Below are 26,232 nucleotides of genomic sequence, written 5' to 3'. Positions count from 1 at the left end.
CTTCTCTCTATTGTGTTTTCTTTTAAAAGCACTGTGAAGTGTAGTGAGTAGTTGATGAAGTAATCTCAATGGAAAACAATTTACATATCAGCCATTAATTTACAAATAAGCCAGAATTTCTCTTGCTGTTAAGGATGTGGCATAAAAGAAATGACAATATCACTTTATACTGAAGTCACTCCTCAAAAAGATAAGTGGCAGTCACTCTCCTCAGTGCTTTGTTGTGTTCCAGAATGGTAATGTCAAATACAGAACCACTGTGAGTGCTCTTCTACTTCCTGTCGAGACTTGACAATAGGACACAACATGGACTGCACAGTTTTGAACCTATTTTTAATTCAGTTTCTTTATGCAATAGCACTGTCTCTCACAAACTTTTTGAACTGTACATCCTATTCCAACCAGATTTGACAGAGGTCAGAGAACATGGTTACAGAAAATCAGTGGTCAAATATGAGTGTAACTCCCAAAATACTATCACCCTGCAATGTAGTTTAAGTAATTATTTAGCTTAGCGTTTCTTCAAAAATGAAGCATCATTACAAAACAGACCAAACCAAAAAAATGTGTGTGAAAACTCCTAAAATTAATTTAAATACTGTTTTATGTTGTATGATTCTTTATTTTAATAAATAAATTTCAGTTATGTAATTATCCAAGCACATAGAAGTTGTTAAGGGAAAGCAGATGTGCTTCCACAGTTCAGTTTTGTAGAAAACCATATAATCAAGCCTAGGGACATATGCATACAAGAAATAATTATACATATTATTATATAATAGTATATCAAAAATAATGATCATACATTGAACAATATCAGCAGAAACAGTTCAAAGGATGATGGCAGAAGAGATGTAACAAAGATTTTTAAAACACATTTCAGTGCAATAGACAAGTGGCAGAATGTATGGATTTAAGACTACTTTCTGTCATCTAACATAGATGGAAGCATAATATTCCTTTATATTTCCTGTATTTTTTCTTTATCAGTTTACAGCAATTTTATTTTTGACAGACTCATGAGTAACTTTATAAAGAAAAAATAGCAAAAACTTTGCAAAAAGTCAAGTCTACAAGAAGCAGTGTAAGAAAAGAAGTGTACTTTCTATTAGTAGTTCATGTTTCTTTTATTTTTCTTTCTAAATAATCGTTTTCATTTTGCATGCTTTTGTGAGGAGGACAAATTTCATTGAGTATTTTTACATACTAATTTTTTGATTCCCTCACTTAGCCTTAAAAACAACCATCTTGTGCTCTGAAATACAGAACTGGTGTAACACCAAAGCAGTCCAGAGTATTACTGTGGAAAACAGATGTTGAATAAAAAACCAGGCTAAATATTTTATGTATAAAGAGAATGTGTGAGTGTGTGAATGGCATCAAATGTGGGCCTAGGAGGAGGAGAATGTACTAAATACAGAGAACATCCATATCATAAAAGGTAGAAGCTAGTGTAAAAAAGACCTTACAGGAAGCTTAAATTCTACCTTGATAGAAAAACAGTTCTAAAGTGAACTTGCTTAAAAAAAAAAAAAAATAGACTGGATTAAAAAGTTGTCACTGTGCCACACAATGTATGAATGCAGTATATAGAAATAGACTTCTAATCCAGAGTTCAAAAAATTAGAATTTACAGATCTCCATCCTGTTCAGTCAAAGAGAGAAAAGTCACTGACGAGGGAAGACAGTGTAATTGGGTGACATGCTTCTTTGGTCTGGGTACACCTGTTTTACTAAATATCCTATTTCATCTCTCCAGAAGAAGGAATAACTGCTCCTTTATTTAATAAGATTATTTGTTGCATACAAATAATACTAACACAAGTACTAAAACGTGAATCTTTTAAAATCTGAGTATAAGTCTGTTCAGACTTCCTGTCTTACTTGTCTTCAGACTCTTGATAGCTTCTTCATTTCCCTTTTGGATGACGGCTCGGAATATATTTAGACTTTAAAAATTACATGTAAAGCTTCCATAAATTATTTTAAAAGGCTACTCTGGAAAGTATTTTGAACTTTATGAATTTAAACTAAGAGACTCTAGACATTTTTAAAGAGCAGTTGCACAGAACATGTGAAGTTGCAAATACTGAAAAGTAGAAAGGAAAACAAAGGAAAAAACGCAAAAGAATTCAAAAGACTGAAATGACATTGTATTTGAAATAGAAAAAGCAAAAACCTGGAGATTCTTGCCTTTTTTTGCTTCAGTATTATTTATGAGTAAGTAAATACAGGCTAAAACTGTGTGCAGCTCTGGCCCGCAAAAATTAAGAATGATGCCAAGGCACCTGAAGACATCCAGAGGAAGACAACCAAGCAGGCAGAAGGGCTGGGAGGTCTGTTCTGCAAGGAGTGGTGGGGTTTGATTAGTTTAGAGAGAAGGAGGCTGAGGGGCAACATCATTGCTCTGTTCTGCTCTCAGAGGAGGGGAAGTGGTGCTGAGCTCTTCTCCCTGCAATTCAGCAACAGGGTGTGTGGGAATGGTTCAAAGCTGCATCAGGGGAGGTTCTGACTGGACATTAGGAAGCTTTTTTTTTTTCTGAGAGGGTGGTCAAACCCTGGCACAGGCTTTCTAGAGAGGTGGTTGATACCCTGAGCCTGTCGGTGCCTTAAAAACGGGCATCTGGATAAAGTCCTTCATAACGGGCTTTAAATTTGGGCAGCCCTGAAATGGTCAAGCAGTTAAACTACGGTGATCATTGTAGGTCCCTTCCAATTGAACTATTCTATTCTATTCTATTCTATTCTATTCTATTCTATTCTATTCTATTCTTAATTGCCATACATTTTAGCCTCAACATAGGCTATGCATTCAACCCAAAAGCAGTTAGGTTAAACAAGGATCATAGGAACACACAGTAACTCAGGATGGAAAGGGCCTCAGGAGGACTGTTATCCAATGTCTTGCTCAAATCAGGGTCATTTGTGAGACCAGACTAGGTCACTTAATCTGCCTTGGGCTTGAGAGCCTTGAAGGATGGAGACTGCACCAACTCTGTGAGCAACCAGGTCCAGGCATAGACGTCCTCATCACTTCTCTTGCTCCTAAACAATGTACAGTTTTGACTTTGATAAACTTCCTTAGGTTCAGTTAACAGACCTACAGCAACACTGGCAAGTATTTTCTTCGCCTCTTCCTATACACGTGCACACTAAGTGCAGATTTTATTAAAGACTAGTCCAAAACTTCACTTCCTTTTCCCAGTAACTTTTAGATCTCATGGTGTAGGACAGTGTCTTCCTATGTTAAATCATTTTGTTCATTGCTTTCAGCTGCTCTGAATCAGAGCTGGTACTAACTGAAGATCTGCAAAATGCAGAAAGCTCTAAACCCACCACTTCTTTCATATTTCTTGCGTTTGTGTCCATCGGACAAAATTCAGCCTTGCTTAAACAGCCATTATTCCAGCTGAAATCAGAGTAATTAGGCAAAAAAGTGAATTTGGCCCAATAAGTAAATCAAGGGATGCTTTTCACACTTACTAAAATTATTTTTTAACTTGTTATATAAAAAAAATTAAGATGGGATTTTATTAAATGATGTTCTTAAGAAATTTTCTTTAGATTTTAAGTAGATTTTCACTGTAATGTTTTTAACTTAGCCAAATAGTCCTTTAAGATATGACTAAATGACTTTTGAGTTTGGATGGCAAAAGTTGCAAGTTATATGGCAATAGGTAATACTTCTTTCTTTGTCTCTTAATATAAAAATATTCCTTTTTTTTTTCTCCAGTATACTGTTATTCTGCCACATCAGCCATACCCTCAGAGCTGCTTTTCTCTTCCCTGCCCCTTCTCAAATTAGTACCTTGTTTTTTATCCTGAATGTGGCTATGGATTTCCAGCAAAAATCAGATTTTCAAAGTAATGGCTACAATTCTTCATAAGGGAAAGGAAAGTGAGTATTTAATAAAAATGTTTGTCTGACTAAGCTTTGGAATTAAATCCATTTACAGAGAACCAAAGAAACACACTGAGTAAATATTCTCTAAATTGTTCAGCTTTCAGCTGAGCAATTTAAGAACTTCACTAATGCTGAAAACACCATAGCAGTTTCCAATGTACAAATATGGAATATAGGAATAGCAAGAGAAATAAGCCTTTTATAAAAGCACTCTAAGGATAATAAATCAGGAAGAGCTTGAAGAGAAGAATAGAAATTAAGCCGTTTTCTGTGTATTTTATCTTTAATATTGTGTTTACTTATAAATTGTTTTGTATTGTCATTCTAACTGACTGTCATTGATGTGGGAAGCTACTGATGAGCACAGACACTCTGAGATGTTGGTGCTTCATGTTCTGGCTAGGATGATGCAGAGAAAATGGCTTGTAATGGTCTCTTTTGTTCTGTGTTACGGCAGACATAAAAAGTTAATCAGATCTTACCTGGGAAAACAAAGCCCGAGTTTTCTAAAGTATCTTCATTTTCCATATAAAATCTTGGATGCCTGGATAAACATAGCAAAAAACCAATGAAATACAGTAGTTTATCTTGGGAAAATCTTAACAGCATGATTGCATTGAAAATGCAAAACTTTGTAAATGATGGGGATTTAGGAAATGGTAGGTTCATTTTCAAGTATTTGGTATGGAATTTGAGTACTAGCTTTAGGAGAAGTTTTCAGGATCTGCCTTTCTTTTTCTGCCTAGGAATTTAAAAGTTTTGTACCATGTTAATTCTGTCAGTGTGATAAATGTTAGTTAATTTTACAGCTAATTAAATACTAAAATATCTGGAGGGAGGAGGGGAACACATGATGGGACAGGACTGCTAATCTGTAAAACACGTTTTCTTTTAAACATTTATGTAGTCAGAACACATTTATGACCATCCCCAAGCATTTATGATCATCCCCTGTTGTCTCCTAAAGTCTGTAACTACTGCTGCCTGCCCTCTGCTCCTTGGAACTCCATTTCAGAGTCTGACTGAAAATGCAGTTGACAGGAAGAGCAGAAGTTGTTGGGAGGATGTTCACTGGGAGAAAGCTGTGATACACTAACTCACAAGATCTTACAGCCAGCCTCATTTATACCTCAGGACAACATAGGAAGATGGGATTTCCCACTCAAGCTTGTATTACAGGTGTCAACATGAAGCAAAGGGGTTTGTGTACTGTCAGCAACATGGAGCATCATAATGCCCCTGAATTACACTACAGGTTCCTTTTCTTAGACTACTGCTTGACCAGATACATTCCCCATGTTGTGCTAAATTTATTAATTTAGTTCTTAGAACACTTCTGTGATCTTGCAAACTGTTATAAATGAATTCTGGGATGTGGTTTTCGCATTCAATAAAGAATTAATCGGTGGGAGGGAAGGAGTTGATTATAATTAGGATGGCTTGTTAATGGACTTGGTTGTTTGCTCATTAATAACTGCAGGGATTCAACGTTTCAAGATACCCAAGACATCAATTAGCCAATCCCAAAGACTTTGGTGGGTGGAGCAGTGGGCGGTCTAAGGGCGGGGCTTTGGGTATAAAATGTATAACGCTAGGATGTGGGTGGGCGTTTGGTCGTGTCTGTGTGTTCAGTGCTGTGTTTTGTTTTGTGCTAGGCAGACTGCTGCAGAGGTTTCCAATCGTATGTGTTTCAGTTAATTGGTTCAGTGTTTAATAAATGTATTAAATCATCAAGATTGTGACCCGTGTTTTTCACACAAACCCAATGACTATTAAGGACTTGCAGAGCCTGTAATTAAAATTCCTTGTAAAACTTAGCGTTTTGTTTCTTTGTTGTTTGTTCTAGCTGAGAATTTCCAAGAAACACCCATTCCAGAAGCATTTGGGAGCACAGTGGTTAGACTGGGTGCGTATGGAATACCGACATCCTTTGATGCAATTCGAGACCAGTTCATGTGCAACTTTCTTGGCATGACCATTGGGACTAAAGGGAGAACAGAACGTGGCCTTTGTATTGGGGTCATCCATGTCTTCCTAATGAGAGTAATAAACTTCAGCTGCGTGTTCAAGAGCGTGTCCTTAAAGACCCAGCTTCAGAAACAAAACCTAGCTTAAGAGCTGTGTGGTAGAGCTGGAAAAAGAGGACTACGACATCACACTTTTTCTTCCTCTTCCCTTTAACTTGCAGAAGCCAAGTTATGCAATTGTTTGCTAGGTTCGCTGCAGTAATAGCATCTTTGCTTAATCGGCAAAATGCAATAGAGAAATGATCTAATTGGTTATTGGCAAAACCCATTACTAAAGCTTTGTTATCTAGTCAGCATTCAAACTTTGTAGGCTGCGTGGAAATACCACGGAGGTGGGTGATATTCCCGTGATGAGAAAGTCACCAAGAGATGGTGACTTGATCCATTCTTACAGCTGTGTACGACGGGAAATTGCACGGGGGGACTAACGTTTATTAAGCCAGGCTCGGGACAGGTGGGTTTGGTGGAAGACACCGAGGCTCAGGTCGGGGAGGGAGGCGGAGCTCGGAACGGCCGGGATGCACCGAACGGAGCCATCGCCGCGCTCCGCCCTCAGCCCGGCGCCACGCGGGCCCGGGGAACCGGAGCGCCTTGCACGCCGCCCCTGGCAGCCGCTGCCGCGCGGGCCGCACCGGGCCGCAGGTAGGAGCGGGCGGGAATGAAGCCCCGGCCTCGAGGCCTCTGGCCCTGCCGTCAGCTCCCGGAGTGGGATGGGCCCAGGGAGGGACCGTGGGGCGGGAGCCGTGCGGGGTGGGTGGTGGGGCCTGGGGAGCCGCAGGGTGCGGACCTGGCCTCCCGCGAGCGGCGGTGCCTGTGCCCGCTCGCAGCGGCCGCGGGGCCCGCGGGCTGAGGGGCCGGGCGGGCCGTGCCCGGGCAGCGCTAGGTCCCGTGCTGTGAGCGGCGGCCCCGCGCTCCTGCAGGCCCCGGCTCCCGCCCTGCGGCCCCGGGTGCGGAGGGGCTGAGCCGGTAGGGAGGAGCAAGGCAGGAGCTGCCCGGCAGCCGTGGAAGGAGACCAGGATGCTGGTGGCGATCCCCGTGTGTGCCGGGAAGCCAGGGAATTGCCATGCAGGGCCTGGAGCCTGCGCTGAGCTGCTGCTGTGCGCTCTCCGTGGCACCCGATGGGTGACAGTGTAAGCGGTGGAAAAGCCCAGAATTTACCTGTTACCAGCTGTATCTAGTATTAGTGTCTATATGTATTTAGTATGCATAACTATCTCTCAGTTGCAGCTTAAAGCCACTGGCAGCCCCATACTTTCAGGCAAGTGATAAACTTGAATATGACCTTATTATTGATTCTGGCAGTAAGAACGTGCACTAGTGGGTAACTTTGTATTTCTTTGTAATAAATTTTGCTTAGTGAAGACTAGATGGAAACTCAGAGTTTTGTCTAAATATTCAGGGTTTGGCCTGTGATGCTCACTGACTGCTGTTGTGCTCTCAAAGGTGCATTAACGTGTTACTTCACAGAGTATGGAACTTGCTAAGCTGCATTAGTTTATTAGCAGGCATGTTTTGCCAGGTCTGTCTGTGCACATTTACTGGGAGAGTATCTCTGAGCAGTATCAGTGCTGTTTTGAGTGGTCTGCAGAATGCAGGAAAACAATCTCAGATTTTAATTCTCTGTATATATTGTTTATGTGCTGTTTTATATAGGGATTTTGCCTAGCATAAATGTATTATCTATTATAAAGAAAACAGAAAATGATGAACACTAACAAATGTTTCTTATAAACATGTCTTTGTTACTGTGTTCTCTAGAGTGGGCCAGGATGTCATACGTGTGTGCATACATAGCTGCATGCAGAAATGAATCGATGTCAGAAAGCTGCTCCTCCCACCACCCTCCTGTTCTGGGTGTATTTTGAACCATATTCCATCTGGCTGGGTGTGCTTGCTTCAGTTGTTTTTTTTCCCCGTTGAGGAAGAGTATTTGTTAGGATAATGAAGATGGAGGAGGGTGGTTCTCTCAGTGGCTTTGAAGCACAGGGAAATGAGGCAGTAGCAGTGCAATCGCTGAAATTAAGCTCTTGAGTAAGAGTACTGACATTATAGTGTGGCTTTCTATACAATCTCTTCTCTGACCAGCCTTATGTTGCTGGCTTGGCCACTGGGCATATATAATCATATGCAAATGTGGTATGTTATGGCAAAGTCAGATGAGTCACAACGTTCTGAGTGTTCCGGAAGGAAGACTTCTGTTTGCACTAGTTGTAAGTGTAATAGAAATTTACTGTAACTGCATGTACTGTTGGGCTTTTATTAATTATTATTCCATACTTTTCAGTCCACTTGTTTTTAAGCAGCATGTAAGTAAGAGAAGGAGCATTTGAGAAGCAGGCAGACAGCAAAACTTTAAAGCCTTTACATACATTACTCTAGTGAGCTTGAGAAAGTGACCTTCAGCAATGTGGATAGTATAAGTGAATGTGAAGCCTTTCCACCAAATATCTAAATATTTGCTGCAGATCGTAGCAAGTTAGGATGAAGAACTAGTGACTTACAGTGCTTCGGTTAAAAAAAATGAAAAAACTAAATTGCATTGATTAAACATATTTTTCATAATATCTGTGAGTAGGTGTGTTTTTAAAGTATCTTTCTTTGAATAGCTGTTTGTAGTCACAGGCTGAATATAGTATGATTTAGGCTGATAATTTCAAAATAATGTCTCCAGAGCGGCACTGTCAGACTTGTAAGTATAGAATACTACCCAACATGAATTTCTTCTCTAACACAAAAACAGTGGAGACCCGTAGTCCCACTTTGGTTTTTAAAGAAAAGAAATCAGTATTTATTTGGTGAAACCTGAAATACTTAAACCACTCTGCTTTTGCTTGTTTGTTTCTACCTCTTATTTTTAAAAGGCAGCTTAGTTTTTTGTTGACAAGTCAGGTTGTTGGGTGTCTTCCCACGTGGGCTAACATGAAAATTAGAAGAACTTCGGAAATGAAACTTAGATTTTAGTTGATGAAAAGATGGAAGATCAAAAAGTAAAAATGCATAGCTGCATACAGAAATAAGGGAAACATTCTTTTACTTACTAATCCAAAAAAGAATAAAAATTACTTGTTTTACAATATGTATCAACTTCTTTACATGTATCTCACTGTTTCATTTTTTTATGAGTCAGGATGGTAAACAACCACCTTATGCTCTCCAGGAGCATCATTTTACTGACCAAGTGAAGAGGAATTGTTTGTCTGTGATTCAGTCCAGCAAGGGAGTCGCATTGTGGAAGACTAAATATTTCAGAGAAGTTACTGTCTGTTAAACACTTCCATCTAGTATTGCTTGTCAGAGAGATGTTAAGAGTTAAATGGCCTTCTTTCCCACCATTTTCTTTCGCTTTTCCTGCTTGCTACATCTGCTTATACAAAATTCATTAGTCTGGTCAGACTCTTGGCATTCCATCTGTCTCTTTTCTTTGTAAATTGTATGCTCTGTCATGCTGATCTGGTCTGAGCTAGTCACTTGTGTTGCTAGTTGTGGTTCCTCAGTAGTGCACTTGTGACTGTCTTCAATTTTAAAAGGTGGTTTTCTGGATCATAATAGTTTTCTGTTTAAAATTGCATTAATAACAAGAATTTTAAAAATGGTTACTGCAACTTGAAGTAGGAACGTATTGGTAGAAATTGATGTACTCATCTTTTTAAAAAGAACATTTTGTCAATCCTAGTTTTATGTAAGCCATGTGGTATTATTGCCTGGTACACTGAGTAGCTGAATGGCTTAATAATTTACCTGTTGACAAGAACACCACCACCCTTCCCCCCCTTGCCCCCCCCATACACAGACCCTTTACTAGTTATTTTGTAGGCTGTTGTTTTACATTACATTCTGAATTTAACTGCAGTAGCTTTTATTAATTCAGTAATGTAAATTCATCTATTTTCTTAAGGCTTGTAGTGTGGGATATGCCCAGCCACTGCCCGGGAGGGATGTCTGCTGAGATAAGAGATTTTGCAATCACCCAGCAGGACTCCCTGGAAAGGACTTTTGAGTCATGGTGAGGAAAAGTAGACCCACAATCCTTTGGGAGACCCTATGCAGATCATTCTGTAACCCACTGGTCTATCCCAGACCCTCTGTAATCCATTGGTCCCCTTGCTGATCCCCTGTATCCCTAAAAAAGACCAATTCGCCTCTGTAGAGGAGAGAGCTCTTGTCCCTGGCCTCCCTTCGCCGGAGGGAACCCACAATAAAGCTACCTTCGTGAGGAACCAGCCACACGGGTCCTCTCGTCTCTCTCTCCGGTCTGGTTTGGCCTAGAGGCTGCCCTGCAGAGCTGAGCTGAAATCACGAGCTGATATCACTAAAGAGCTGATGGCTTCTGCAAGGGCTCCTCTGCCAGCAGCTGAGAGGAAGACACCGGACCTTGGGCAGGCGATTCCTTTCGGGACCATCTCCCTGGACCGGTCACCTCTTCCTGGGTCAGAGCCACTGACCTCACCACCAGCTGTAATAACTGGCGCCCAAACAGCCTTGGATCCTGGAACCTGGACCTGGCCCGAGCTGCGTCTTGATCACCAAGACAGAACCAGCTGTTCGTGTGCTGCTCCTCTGAAGACAGACCTACGTTTTAGCAGGCCTTTCGGACGGGGACAGTTCGAGTCCCTCATCTCCCACCTAGGACAAAGTCCCTGAGGATCGAACTGCCAGACCATCCCCTCAGCAGACCTTTCCAGGAGCCAGCCCCACCAGAAAACGGGATTTGTAAGTTTAAACTTGGGGCTCTGCTCTCCTCTTGCGCGCATTTTAAGTTACTTTGGTTTTTTTTTCTCTCTTTTTTTCTGCTGAGGGAGGAGCTAAAATGGGACATAGGCAAGCTAAACCCAGCCTTTCCCAATCTGAGAGAGACCTATACCCCTTTCTCCTGACTCTTCTCTTCAAATCTGACTTTAAATTCTGTAAGGGTGTTCTTTCTAAGAAAAATCTTAAATCTTTCAGTAATTGGATATCTCTAAATTTCCCTGAAGCTAACACCGATTCTGTTCTTTCTGATCCGTTCTGGGACAGTGTGGGGAACAAACTGTATTCCTCTCAAGCCTTGGGAAACCTCTCAGTTTCAAAATTCTTTCGTTTATTTCATTTACTGGTGAAAATGTGTTGTGCGAAAACCCCCCCTCAGCCGAACCCCTTCTCTGCCCTTTCCCCCTCCCATCCCCCCTCTCCGCCTCCGGCAATGGCCAGCCAGAGCGCGGACCCAGCCAGCTGCCCCGGCCCTGGCCCGGCAGGGGCGCCGGCCCCCCCACTTCCCTTCCCCGATCCTCTGTTCCCGGCGGTCCTCCCGTGTCCGGCCCCCCCTGCTCGCCCCCCCGGTTCCGCTGTCACCCCCCAGGCAGCGCACGCGGGATCCATCCCAGACCCATCCCCCCTCCCCGGGACGGATGCCTCTGAGCCGCCCCCAGCCCCGTCTCCCTGCGCCCCTGGTGTCCCTCAACCCTCCCCGCACGACACCATCCTTCCCCCTCTCGCACCGGCCCACGGTGCCTCCGACCCCCCCCCACCCGCCGCGTCCCACCGCGTCCCAGTCTCCTGCCGCGTCCCAGTCTCCTGCCGCGTCCCTGCTCCACGCGGTCCTGCCCCCCCCACCCCAGCGCGGCAGCCCTGTCCCAGCGAGCCGCCCCGCTGCCGCTGCCCCCCCCCACACCCACGGAGCAAGCATGGTACAGCACGGGACCGGTCCCGCAGAGCTCCGCACACACACCGTGGGGCACGGAACAAGCGTCACGCCCCCCGCCAGCGTCTGCCCCTCTTGCCGCTGGCGGAACGCAGCTATCCGCAGCACCGCCTCAGGCTATCGCCCATAGAATGGAATCTCCCTCCCCCCTTCCCCCACCGCAAATGGCTCTGCCACCCTGGCAGGCGCCGGCACACCCGCTCTCCCCCCTGCCAGCTGCATCTTGCGCAATCCCTGCTGATGTTCCCCCTCTCCCTGCACCCCCCCTCCCCCTACTCCGGGTTCTTGCGCAATCCCCATTCCCCCCGCTGCTGCGCTAGAGCCTACTGCCCCCCCACACCCTCCTATCGCCCACCCCGACTCCACATGGAATTGCGAAACTGGCACTACCTGTAACCTGACCCACCAAACGACCTCCTGCTGTACAACCTCTCCCCCCACATGCTGCCATAACAGGACCCCTTCCCACCCCTCAAAGCACCCCCGACCCCCCGCCATTCCCGCCCTGGGTAAAGCAGAGCCGGCATTTCAAAAATGCCGCGCTACGCCCCCTGTATCTCAGCCCCGCCCTGCCACAGCCTATTCTTCCTGTCCAGATGACAGTAGCAGCAGCTCTGACTCTGAATCTGAAGATCGATGGGCACAGATACGCAGGGAAGCGAACCGGGAGGGGGATTGGGAGTTGGCTCAGAAAATTTCAGCTTTTCCAGTCATTATAGGGAGAGGGAGGAGGGGTGGCCCATCTACAAAAACATGGGAACCTATCCCATACAGAGAAATCAAAGAGCTTAGCAAGGCAGCAAAAGACCATGGGAGAGGGTCACATTTCTTTAGAAACTTATTGGAAGCCACTTTCTCTGCCTATACATTAGTACCACATGATATTAAAAACATTATTAACTGCATCCTTTCCCCTGCCGAATATATGTTATGGGAAAGGCATTGGAAAAGACACTTAAAAACCACTGTCTGACACTTATGCTAAAGATGCAAATCAGACAGATTGGACAATAGAACAACTGGCTGGAGAAGGTGACCTCCAAAAACCCTTAGATCAAGCTACAACCTTACCTGAAGTAGCATTACAAGACATAGCTATTGCGGCTAAGACATCGCTGTTTCTTACCCCTGATGATTCTGTTCCTACACAATATTTCTCTAACATCAAACAGTCAGCAAATGAAAGCTTCATTCAGTTTGTTGATTGTTTGAAAGCTAGCTTAGAGAAACAGATAGAAAGTCCGGATGGACAAAAGGAACTTTTGGGCAAACTTGCCATGGTAAATGCTAACGAACAATGTAAGAACATCTTGAGGGCCCTACCCATGGACACAGAACCCACAATAGAACAAATGATAGAGAGCTGTACACGACACACATCCACAGAGAACACAATGACCCAAGCAGTTGTAAAAGGCATCACAGAGGAGTTTCTGGCGCATTTGCTGCAGCAGTCTCTAAGGAGAATGCCTGCTGTTTCTATTGTGGCGAACTTGGACACTTTATAAAGGACTGCCCACAAAGGTCACCCACCCAGGACCATTGTGCTGCCTACCAAAGGCACCAGAGACAGCAACAGCACCAGCAGCATCCAAAAAACTTCCATCAGAGCGCGGTGTCAAGGCCCCGCGCCCAGACAACAAATCAAAGGCCATGCTACCCCACCGCAGCTGTGAACTCCACATTGGACCACCGAGAGCAGACAGCTGGACCTCGCCCGGCACCATCATCCCAGGCAATCCCAGAACACATGAGAAGGATCCAACACACGGAGCGCTACCGATCGGAACGAGACACCAACTGGTAACATCACTGCCAATTAACTTTGTTGACAAGCGTTTTTGTCCTATTCCCACAGGAAAGTATGGACCGCATGACGGCCCATGGGACATTCTTATCCTAAGTGATACCATCCATGGTCCAGAACAACTCTTTGTATTACCTGAGATACAAACAGTGCACCCTGGACAAGAGATTCTTGTCCAGCTTTGCTGCACGGACACACCTTTCTTTCTCCCACAGGGAACACCGATTGCTCAAGCTTTTTTACTTCCACAGAACCGCCCAGAACAGCTTCCCCTCAATCCTACAGCAATGTGGATAGAGATTGTGGGCTCAAACAAACCGACCATCGAGTGCAGCTTGTTCTGTAAAGGAGAGAGGGTCTACCGCCCAGGGATGCTGGACACCGGAGCAGACGTGACCATCATCGCCCGCTCCGAGTGGCCAGGGAATTGGGAACTGGAGCCAGTGGCAGGTACGATCTCCGGGATTGGTAGAGTTGCAGTATCCATGAGGAGCAAACAAAATGTTGTCATTGAAGGACCCGAGGGCAAGATAGCGACCACCCGACCATTCGTGGTAAGAGCCCCCATCACCCTATGGGGCAGAGACCTTCTATCCCAGTGGGGTGCCACCCTTACCATTCCCAGCCAGGATTTCTGACTGGGGCCACTGAGAAACGCGCGCTGCCATCTACTCCCCCGCTCACCTGGAAGACTGACAACCCAAAGTGGACAAGGCAGTGGCCCCTTGAAAAAGAAAAACTCAGCGCGCTGGAAGCCCTGGTGGAAGAGCAACTTGCCAAAGGTCATATCACTGAGACCACAAGCCCTTGGAATTCCCCTGTCTTTGTACTGAAAAAGCCTGGCAAAACAAATGGAGACTACTCCAGGACCTACGAAAGATCAATGAGGTCATTGAAGACATGGGCCCCCTCCAACCCGGCCTGCCATCACCATCGATGCTGCCCCGAGACTGGCTGCTGGCCATCATAGACATTAAAGACTGTTTCTTTAACATCCCGCTCCATCCCCAGGACGCACCACGGTTCGCCTTCTCCGTCCCCTCTCTTAACAATGAAGCCCCACTCAGAAGATACCATTGGCTTGTCCTCCCACAAGGCATGAAGAACACCCCAACCATCTGCCAGTGGTACGTCGCCCACATTCTATCCCCCATCAGGAGCCTGTTTCCAGAAGCAATCATTTACCACTATGTGGATGACATACTAATCTGTGCATCAGAAAAAACTTACTTGGACAGAACTCTTAAAAAGACAATTGAAGCCATAGAAGAAGCAGGGTTCGAGATTCGTGAGGACAAAGTGCAGCACTCCAGCCCATGGACTTACCTCGGCCTCCAGATCCGTGAGAGAACCATCGTACCCCAGCAACTCTCCATCAAAGAGGACCCTAAAACCCTAAGGGACTTAACACAGCCTGTGTGGATCCATAAATTGGATATGCCCTCTACTGGGAGTCACAAATGAAGACCTCGATCCCCTCTTCAACCTCCTCCACGGCAGCAAAGACTTGGACTCTCCATGCGTCCTCACACCTGAAGCCCGAGATACCATCACTAAAGTTCAAGAAGCCCTGTCTTCACGCCAAGCCCATCGCGTTGAACCCAGCCTGCCTCTTCAGTTTGCAGTTTTGGGTAAGGCTCCCCATTTCCATGGACTGATCTTCCAATGGGACCCTCAACTCAGAGACCCTTTGCTGATACTTGAATGGGTCTTCACAAGCCATCAACCTACAAAGAGATTAACCACCTTCCAAGAAGTAATGGCTCATTTAATAAAAAAGGCCAGAACTCGTCTCCGCTCTCTTGCAGGGTGTGAGTTCACATGCATATACTTGCCATTGACCACTGAAGACCTGAGGCTGTTGCTCCGGACCAATGAGAGCCTCCAGTTAGCCCTAGATAGCTACACAGGCCAAATTTCCGTTCACATGCCAAAACATAGACTTTTCTACCGTGAAGCAGCTTTTAAATTGATTCCAAAATTAATCCAAAGTAGGAAACCTCTTAAAGCTCTGACCGTCTTTACTGATGGTTCGTCACATCGGTCTGTCATGACATGGAGACAGCCCAATACCCAGAAATGAGAATCTGATATCCAAATAGTAGAGGGATCTCCACAGATTGCTGAATTAGCAGCTGTTGTCAGAGCTTTGAGAAGTTTAAAGATGAACCTTTTAATCTGGTCACAGATTCGGCTTATGTCGCTGGTATAGCTATGAGGGCTGAACATGCTTTTCTAAAGGAGGTCTCCAACCAAAAACTATACCAACTGGTTTCTACATTAATCCATTTAATCTCGCACAGAAAACAGCCTTACTACATTATGCATGTGAGGTCACACACTGACCTCCCTGGTCCCATTGCTGAAGGGAACAGGAGAGCAGCTGCACTGGCCATGCCAGCAGAGACTGCAAACGTCCCTGACATCTTTGCCCAGGCAAAGTTGTCACATGCATTTTTTCACCAAAACATTCCTGCCCTTGTCAGAATGTTCAAGCTTTCAAAAGATCAAGCAAAAGCTATCATTGCAACGTGCCCGAACTGCCAGAACTACCAAATACCATCTATGGGTACTGGAGTCAACCCCCATGGTCTGAACAGCTGCCAATTGTGGCAAACTGATGTAACCCACTTCCCTCCCATCCTTTGGGAGATCCAAATACGTGCACGTGTCAGTTGACACATTTTCTGGGGCAGTGTTTGCGTCAGCCCATGCAGGAGAAAGTGCCATCCACGTCATCAAGCATTTTCTCCTTGCCTTCGCCACCCTGGGAGTCCCTGAAGAAATCAAAACAGATAATGGGCCTGCCTACACCTCTCACAAGTTAAAAGATTTCTTCAAGCAATGGGGAATAAAACACAAGACAGGCATACCTAGCAATCCCACAGGACAATCCATCGTAGAAAGGACCCACCAAACCCTCAAAAGAGTCCTCAACCAGCAACGGAGAGAAACAGAAATCTTGTCTCCTGTTGAAAGACTCTGTAAGGCTCTCTATGGCATTAACTTCCTAAATGGTACATCATCAGAGCCTGACCCCCAATACTCCGCCACTTCTCAAATTCAACCCAAGCTAAGCTCACAGAGAAACACAGGCTACGCCTGTGTCCAGCTACCATCTGGCCCGAAGTGGTTCCCAGGAAAAAGTATTAAACCATACTTAGGCCCTACAAACACTGCTACCTCAAACACCAAGAACTCTCCTGAGACAAATACAGGACCTCCACAAAACCAGACCAGCTCGGCATGGAGACGAAAATGTCGCCAGATGCCCACCAACCAGGAAAAAGATCGTCCCACCACACGGCAGCAGACGAAACAGAAAGCTGAACAAGAAGCTACAGCAAAAAGTCAAGCCGTAGGCCAGACACAGCCTGGGAAAACTGATCCCTAGTTTATATGTTATCACCCCTTGTTACCCCAGAACATCCCCTTCCCTCAACCCTTGTCAAACTTCCCTAAACCCCAAAACCTCCCCTCTCACCACAAAGCTAACAAGTCTTGCTTGTATTCCCTCTCAGAAGCCCCATCCCTGCCCAAAGATGAAATGTGTCTACATTGATGCTGTCCTCACCACAGCCTTGATGACCTAAAAGTAGTCAATGACCTTTTTGGACGATGGAGAATAACGGGATGGATTGCATCTTTGATTAAGGGAGCTCTGTGGGTATTCATTGTAATTATTACTGTGTTACTTATGTTCTCTTGCCTCCTACGTTGCTGCAGAAAGGCTGCTGGGAATGCTTTTTAATAAATACAGAAGGGGGAGTTGTGGGATATGCCCAGCCACTGCCCGGGAGGGATGTCTGCTGAGATAAGAGATTTCGCAATCGCCCAGCAGGACTCCCTGGAAAGGACTTTTGAGTCATGGTGAGGAAAAGTAGACTCACAATCCTTTGGGAGACCCTATGCAGATCATTCTGTAACCCATTGGTCTATCCCAGACCCTCTGTAATCCATTGGTCCCCTTGCTGATCCCCTGTATCCCTATAAAAGAAGACCAATTCGCCTCTGTAGAGAGAGAGCTCGTCCCTGGCCTCCCTTCGCCGGAGGGAACCCACAATAAAGCTACCTTTGTGTGGAACCAGCCACACGGGTCCTCTTGTCTCTCTCTCCGGTCTGGTTTGGCCTAGAGGCTGCCCTGCAGAGCTGAGCTGAAATCACGAGCTGATATCACTAAAGAGCTGACAGTCTCTGCAAGGGCTCCTCTGCCAGCAGCTGAGAGGAAGACACCGGACCCCGGGCAGGCGATTCCTTTCGGGACCATCTCCCTGGACCGGTCACCTCTTCCTGGGTCACAGCCTCGGACCCCACCACCAGCTGCAATATTGTAGGATTATAGTGTATGTCTTATGCATAATTTCATTTTCTTGCATGTAATTTAGAGGAAGTAAATCAGTGGTACACTTAGTTGTTACTCCATCTGAATGTTGTCTTACGTGGTGCAACAATTTCATATTGCCTCCATTCTCATCAGCTTAGAGTAGTATGGAATTTCTTGTTAGGAACAGCAAAAATTTATTCCCTTCAGACTGCAAGGAGAAAGATGTAGTCCTTATTTTTTACCCTTCACAAATAGACAATTGAAATAATTAAAAGCTTCACACATGCTGGGTGATTTCACTTACTCCTGATGTTTAACAGGTAAGCATTGCTGGAATTACAATCATTTTATCAATGTGACATATCTTTGTGATTCTTAACTAATAGTATTGCCTACAGGCTTGGCACCTAGGGGGAAAAATCAGTTCTTAAAAAGAAAATATTTTTACTGGATGGACAGAAATTCAATGCTTATGGAAAAGAAAAGGCATGTTGTCAAATCACATTTTAGCTGAGGCAATAAGTAACAACAGAAATGCGAAATTACAGAGAACCAGTTATTTTGTTAAGAGTAACTTACAGTGGTTCCAAGATAATGCAGACTTTCTACAAAGTATAGGAGTATCAAGGGAAACCTGTCTTCATCTTTCTTTGTCTTTAAATACTGAGTAATTAAAGTTCGTATTTTGTAAGTTGCATTTCTCTCCTCAGAAACACAGTAAGTAATACATATAAAAGAAGTAGTGACATGATTGGGGAAAAAACTCAAACACACGATTTTGAGTGCAACGAGGCACGTGGCGATAAGTCATTTCACCAGTAAATGATAGAGGATGCATATATTGTCATACCAGGTACTAATGTGTCATGCATGTCTGTTTTTCATTTGTCCCGTGTTATGAAAAGGATATGAATGATATCTGACAACTTTGTGGAAGATTCAATAATCAGAAAGCCTTTATATTTGTGAAGTGTGGAAATTTTGATGGTTTTGCACTGAAAGAACTATCCCAAGAATATTAATGTATTCTTTGAGGTCATACAGTGATTTTTAGTAGTTAATGTAGTATTTATCTTCATTATTCCTCTGCTCTATGTTTGAGACAATTTTCTCAGTGTTAATCTGTATTGGATTGGGTCTGATTACTTTATATGGAGGGCCTGGTTTAAATATACAAAGAGAATTGATAAAATCTTGTAAAATCTCATTGAAGTTAATTCTGTTCTGGATGCCATTCTGGTGGGTATTGGTCAAATGAATTCTCTTGGTAACTGCTATTTTCAGTTATTTTCTGTATTTTTTTAATATGTGGACTGGTGGCAAAGGATATGCCATCTTGTTCCTAGTCTCCTTGCTTAGATTCAGTAATAATCTTTAATTACAAATTGCCTTGAATTGGCATCACTCTGTTGTCATTCTGTTTGACAGGCAAGAAGACAAGCTAGCTGTGATCTGAAGAAGTAATTTTTTTAAACTGAAGTACTGTTTTTTCCAGTATTATAATTGATGCTGGGAATTACTGATGAGCTTATACTTCTAAACAGCAGTGAACATAACGGAAGTTTTATAACCGTAGAAATGTCCTACAAATACTGTCAAAAGGTTTTAAATATCTGTTCATAGGTGATGGTACCTACACTCACTGTGAATCTCAAATTATTTTCTATTTTCTTTCATAGAAGTCTTCTAGTTAATGTCCTTCTGTCTTTTTTATTTTTTTCCCAGATAAGGATATAAATCACGTTGAAGCCGTATGCCGCTTGATAACTGGCATTAAAAGTCTTGGGAAGGAACAGCTGAACACATACATGCTGAGTTGTTTTGGACCTTTGCTTATGGAGCTGGCCATTCATTCCTGTCACCAGCTAGTAGTGCTGTTCCCTTGAGCTTTTGATGTTTGTGGCACCAGCTTCTGATGCTGCCGTTGCTTTCGAATGTCTTACAGATTGGTTTTAATACTGTTCTTCACACTGCAGCACAGAATGGGAGTTCTGCAGTTTCAGGCTGAAGTACTAGGCTGGGGGTTGCTGGCTTGAAGGCTTTCTGCTGTGATTTTTCCTTTGTACTGGTTTGCAGTGAGGGTAATAATTCTGCAGTGAACTGCTGACTCCTTCCCTTCTGCATGGTTACTTTTCCAAGTTGATTGCTTTTGGTTACCAGAGCACGTACCTATGCTTCAAACAGAACTAAATTAATTTTTAAATCCGCCCCGGACTCAGCTTCAAGATTTGATTAATACGGGTGCTGATGTAATGATCATCTCCTTCTGTGCATGGCCTCCCTCATGGCCTTTAGCCCCGGTGGGATTGGCCATCGCAGGATTAGGAGGAACCACACAGAGCTATTTAAGCGAACGGCCTGTGGTGGTGAAGGATTCAGAGGGGCACACAGCTACAATCAGGCCTTATGTTAGTACCACTTCCCTTAACCTTTGGGGACGGGACGTGTTGGCAGCTTGGGGCGTACGGATTGGGGCAAATTTTTAGCAGGGGTCACTGTGCGTAAGGGCGCACAGTATCCTACACTGCCTTTTCAGTGGTTGATTAACACACCAATCCGAGTCAGACTCTACTCAGTTAGTTGAATTAAGGTCTGTTATTATGGCTTTTCAATGATTCTCTCAGGAGCCTTTGAATTTGGTTACTGACTCTGCTTATGTAGCAGATATAACCCAACGCTTAAATTGTTCACTTCTGAAGGAGCTGAACAATGCAGCTCTGTTTTCACTGTTGCAAACCTTCTGGTCTGCAATTCAGGCTCGAGTGCATCCGTATTACATTCTGCACATTCGAAGCCACACCAATTTACCAGGGTTTCTAACGGAAGGCAATGCCAGGGCTGACATGCTGGCCAACCCTGCGTGGGTAGGGCCTCAACCTGACAAAATTGCACAAGCCAAGGCATCGCACGGTTTCTTCCATCAAAGTGCACATACCCTGCAGAAGCAGTTCCATTTAACGCCAACTGAGGCGCGCGACATTGTCAGCGCTTGTGCTGACTGTCACGGACTCGCTGCGCCTTTGCCAGCCGGGGTAAACCCCAGAGGGCTAAAAGCCTTGCAGATTTGGCAAACGGATGTAACTCACATCCCAGAATTTGGTCGGCTGAAATATGTGCACGTGTCTATTGACACTTTCTCCTCGGCTATGTGGGCTACTGCTCACACTGGAGAGAAGGGCCATGATGTCACTGCCCATTGGAAATTGGCTTTCTTAGTCCTGGGCGTGCCAGCTTCTGTGAAAACCGATAATGGTCCTGCCTACGCCTCGGGGAAAACACAGCAGTTTTTACACCTATGGGGTGTAGACCATACCTTTGGTATCCCACATTCTCCTACTGGCCAAGCCATTGTCGAACGCGCTCATGGTACCTTGAAGCGTGTTTTGGAAAAACAAAAAGGGGGAATGCATGGAGAAACCCCACAGAGCCGACTAGCAAAAGCTTTGTATACAATTAACCACCTTACAGTACCACAAAATTCAAATAATCCCATTATTCTGAATCATTTTCTCTCATTGCAGTCTGCAGGCGAGAGACAACTGCCCCGGGCAAAAGTCTGGGTGCGGAATTTGCTCACTAACCAGTGGGAAGGCCCGCATGAGCTTAACGTTTGGGGTTGTGGGTATGCTTGCGTTTCCACAGATACTGGGGTACGGTGGCTACCCCAGGGGTACGGCATACTGGGGGTACGGTGTTCGCCCTGACCTACGGCACCAGAGGCAGAACAGGCAACCTCCAAATGATGACCAGAACGCCAACCATCCAAATGGTGACCAGAATGTAGATCATCAGCCCAATGACTCTTCTGATGATGACCAAGATGTCAACCATCAGGCGGATGGTTCTTCCACCAGCAGAGACTGAACTTTAAATTTCTTGTTATGGAGTCAGATAGTTAAAGCCTTAAGGACATATTTAGAATTAATAACTGATGTAGATTTCTATTTAAGATTAATAGTAGAGTTGTTATCTTATAAAACAAAAAGGGGGAATTGTAGGTACAAAAATGCTGTTAGCGAGGATTTTCTTGTTATTTTCTAAGTCCATGAGAGACTTTTCTCTCTCACAGAAGAGGTAGCAGAGTTATGTAAACAACCAAGCCACCTGCAACCTTGGAAAGTCTTGTTTATGGTGTAGTAGGAAAATATTTTGACAATGGATGTTTTAGGATTTTAGCCAGTCACCCCAAGGGGTGGCTGATCCTTTGTCCAATTAGACTATGAAGAAAAAAGTCTATAAAAGAGTTTGTAAAATAATTAAATCAATCAGTCTTGCTGCACAATTCCTGCCTGCTGGATCTTCTCCTCCTCCTCCTCCCTATGGCTGCGGGACACGGTGATATACCGTAGGAACCAGGCCTGCGGTAATATCTAATTGCAGAAGATGGAATAAAGTATTTCCTTGTTTGTCTTTGCTACTTGGCCTGTGATGTTCTAAGCCTCAAAATGGCAGCAAGTAGTAGCTTTAAAAGTTTGCAAACTCTTGGAAGAACGTTTTAAGTCAGTCTTATTTGTGAAATATTATTGAGCTTTTGAATGTAGTTTAGGGTGACGTATAATGAATTTCAGAATTGTTTCTGCTTAACACTTAGATGCTAACATTCGTTCCTTTGAGTCTTGTTGCCTTTAAACATGACATAGCTCTGCTGAATTTTTTGGTGAACTATATTGACTACAGAGCCATGAGCTGCAGTTTAGAGCAAAGGTGACAGTCTGACAATGAAGAAAGCATGGATTTGGAAACAAATGTGACCGTTCTGTTTTGTGAAGTAGCAGTGTCACTGAAACGGTCCATGTGATGCTGAAAATAGAAATGAGAAGAAGGCTTCCCAGTGTTCTAGCATCTACTGGTGTATACTTGCTGTGATGGTGACCATACGTTTCCATGTTAGAGGTGGTAATAGCTTGTAGTGAGCACTTGCGTCTGTAAAGGCACCAAATAATGTGTTTGGAATAGTTGTGAGGGAAGGGTAAAATAGTCTGTTTCCAAGAGAAATAGGAAAAAAACAAATAAATATTGCGTATTCTTAAGATGCTTATAAGAATCTAATGCTATATTCATTAAACACGGTATACTTTGTTAGAAATACATTAGAATCCTATTAGAATAAAAGAGTGTGTGTTTGGCTGATTGTGAATAAGTGATAGGTGAATTTTCTTGAGGAGTGGGTGACGATTGCTGATGACCTAATCAGACAGGTGTGAAACAGCCAGGATGCCCTTCTTTGAATTTAAAGCAAGCTGTCTGCACATCTGGAAGATGGAAGCACTGCAGTACACTCAGGAGATCAGGTCTGGTCTGCGGTCATACCTGAACGAGGTGGTATCTGTTAGGCAGGTTTTTTGAAAGCTTTGTTTAATAAGATTATTGTCAATAGACAAATTATGCAGTAAATACCAGGGGAAGGTGCTATGGATCTGCTAATGGATGTAGATGTTGCAAGAGGTCAGGGACTACAAGGAATCAAATGCACCAAAAGGCTGAAAAAATTATCTGGCGAGATGATCCACTTCTGTGTATGGTAGTATTCAAGTATGTTTTTAGCTATTAAGAATTATCAGTATCTTTATAGTATCTTTTATTAAAAAACCCACCCAAGATAATTTTGAAAGACAGATGTTGGTGATAGTTCTGTTATGTGACACCCTGCAGAGGTAAGACAAGGCTGAATAGGCAAGTATTGGTTATGACTTGTGGGTAATACAAAATTCCATTTTTGTGGTCCTCTCTGAGCGCCTTGTGTTGCATTTTCTGACCAAGCTCTGTTTTATTTTTAGGAGCAAAGCTTTGTGTTTAAAATGGAAGTTGATGTGAATGGAGAGTCCAGAACTGCCCTCTCCAATTTCCCTGTGCCCCTTGCAGAGGTGAGTTGTGCAGGCAGGATGGAAGGAGAAAAGCCACGCTGTTCCAGCACCCCCTGCTCACCAATGCGGCGGACAGTCGCAGGATATCAGATCCTTCACATGGATTCTAACTACCTGGTTGGCTTCACAACTGGAGAGGAGCTGCTAAAATTAGCCCATAAGTGTACGGGAAGTGAAGAGAATAAAGGAGAATCTGGTCTGAACTTGGGCTCCAAACATCTTGATTCAGGACTTCCACGTTCCTCGCGCTTGTACAAAACTAGAAGTAGGTACTACCAGCCATATGAGATCCCAGCAGTAAATGGAAGGAGAAGGAGACGGATGCCCAGTTCAGGGGATAAATACAATAAAGCTTTACCATATGAACCTTACAAGGCATTTCATGGTCCCCTGCCTCTCTGTCTTTTGAAAGGTAAAAGGGCTCATTCCAAATCCCTGGACTACCTCAATTTAGACAAAATGAGCATTAAGGAACCTGCTGACACGGAAGTGCTACAATACCAGCTCCAACACCTTACTCTTAGAGGGGATCGTATGTTTGCAAGGAATAGTACATGAGCTATCATCTCAAATTTAGAAATGGTTTCTTACCTTCTCTCTGTTGCTGCAAAAATCCACTGTTGTACTGTGTACATGACTGTCCACATTGTAGGTGGTTGTATCAGCTCAGTGTTACCAGAAAGGAATTTATTTGAATACAGTCTTAGCAATGCAATGTGTTACAAATAATTGGAGAGAGAAATCTTTCCTGAGCAAGCAGCTTCTGATGCAGATTTGACTGCAGCTGGTGGACGTTTTTTTGGACACATTTTAAAAAAAAAAAGATTTTGATTTTTGGGATTTTTTTTTTTTTTTGTTGGTACAGCTAGATCTAGTATTTACAGTATTTCAGCACTGAAAAATTGGTGATGTCTGCTTGGTTGTTGCTAATTTTGGCTTGATGTTAGAAAATGCTCTTGGATAAGTACTCAAGGAGGTTTTTTGGTTTTACTTTTTGTTTCTGTAATAAAATGTGGGATATGCCCAGCCACTGCCCGGGAGGGATGTCTGCTGAGATAAGAGATTTTGCAATCGCCCAGCAGGACTCCCTGGAAAGGACTTTTGAGTCATGGTGAGGAAAAGTAGACCCACAATCCTTTGGGAGACCCTATGCAGATCATTCTGTAACCCACTGGTCTATCCCAGACCCTCTGTAATCCATTGGTCCCCTTGCTGATCCCCTGTATCCCTAAAAAAGACCAATTCGCCTCTGTAGAGGAGAGAGCTCTCATCCCTGGCCTTCCCCTTCGCCGGAGGGAACCCACAATAAAGCTACCTTCGTGCGGAACCAGCCACACGGGTCCTCTCGTCTCTCTCTCCGGTCTGGTTTGGCCTAGAGGCTGCCCTGCAGAGCTGAGCTGGAAATCACGAGCTGATATCACTAAAGAGCTGACAGCCTCTGCAAGGGCTCCTCTGCCAGCAGCTGAGAGGAGGACACCGGACCTCGGGCAGGCGATTCCTTTCGGGACCATCTCCCCGGACCGGTCACCTCTTCCTGGGTCAGAGCCACTGACCTCACCACCAGCTGTAATAACTGGCGCCCAAACAGCCTTGGATCCTGGAACCTGGACCTGGCCCGAGCTGCGTCTTGATCACCAAGACAGAACCAGCTGTTCGTGTGCTGCTCCTCTGAAGACAGACCTACGTTTTAGCAGGCCTTTCGGACGGGGACAGTTCGAGTCCCTCATCTCCCACCTAGGACAAAGTCCCTGAGGATCGAACTGCCAGACCATCCCCTCAGCAGACCTTTCCAGGAGCCAGCCCCACCAGAAAACGGGATTTGTAAGTTTAAACTTGGGGCTCTGCTCTCCTCTTGCGTGCATTTTAAGTTACTTTGGTTTTTTTTTCTCTCTTTTTTTCTGCTGAGGGAGGAGCTAAAATGGGACATAGGCAAGCTAAACCCAGCCTTTCCCAATCTGAGAGAGACCTATACCCCTTTCTTCTGACTCTTCTCTTCAAATCTGACTTTAAATTCTGTAAGGGTGTTCTTTCTAAGAAAAATCTTAAATCGTTCAGTAATTGGATATCTCTAAATTTCCCTGAAGCTAACACCGATTCTGTTCTTTCTGATCCATTCTGGGACAGTGTGGGGAACAAACTGTATTCCTCTCAAGCCTCGGAAAAACTCTCAGTTTCAAAATTCATTCCTTTATTTCATTTACTGGTGAAAACGTGTTGTGCGAAAACCCCCCCTCAGCCGAACCCCTTCTCTGCCCTTCCCCCCTCCCACCCCCCCTCTCCGCCTCCGGCAATGGCCAGCCAGAGCGCGGACCCAGCCAGCTGCCCCGGCCCTGGCCCGGCAGGGGCGCCGGCCCCCCCACTTCCCTTCCCCGATCCTCTGTTCCCGGCGGTCCTCCCGTGTCCGGCCCCCCCTGCTCGCCCCCTCGGTTCCGCTGTCACCCCCCAGGCAGCGCACGCGGCACCCATCCCAGACCCATCCCCCCTCCCCGGGACGGATGCCTCTGAGCCGCCCCCAGCCCCGTCTCCCTGCGCCCCTGGTGTCCCGCAACCCTCCCCTGCACGACACCATCCTTCCCCCTCTCGCACCGGCCCGCGGTGCCTCCGACCCCCCCACCCACCGCGACCCACG

General features: G+C 44.8%; 1 protein-coding gene across 3 annotated transcripts; it reads left to right on the top strand.

The window, feature by feature from the left end:
* The first annotated feature begins 6,303 nt into the window (after positions 1–6,303).
* MACIR (macrophage immunometabolism regulator) lies at positions 6,304–24,652 on the top strand. 3 transcript variants are annotated; one of them, XM_039566887.1, is made up of 2 exons: positions 6,304–6,573; positions 23,517–24,652. In XM_039566887.1, the coding sequence occupies exon 2, from the start codon at positions 23,538–23,540 to the stop codon at positions 24,159–24,161; it is 624 nt and encodes a 207-aa protein (XP_039422821.1). In that variant the 5' UTR covers positions 6,304–6,573; positions 23,517–23,537; the 3' UTR covers positions 24,162–24,652. The 3 variants fall into 3 exon arrangements, with proteins under 3 accessions (XP_039422821.1, XP_039422822.1, XP_010404022.1); XM_039566888.1 differs by lacking the exon at positions 6,304–6,573 and adding an exon at positions 10,320–10,641; XM_010405720.3 differs by lacking the exon at positions 6,304–6,573 and adding an exon at positions 17,675–17,758.
* The last annotated feature ends 1,580 nt before the right edge of the window (positions 24,653–26,232 follow it).

Source organism: Corvus cornix, chromosome Z (genome assembly GCF_000738735.6).
Source record: "Corvus cornix cornix isolate S_Up_H32 chromosome Z, ASM73873v5, whole genome shotgun sequence".
NCBI lineage: Eukaryota > Metazoa > Chordata > Aves > Passeriformes > Corvidae > Corvus > Corvus cornix.
The sequence above is the reverse complement of the archived record's forward strand: the minus strand, read 5'-3'. Positions and strand labels throughout refer to the sequence as shown.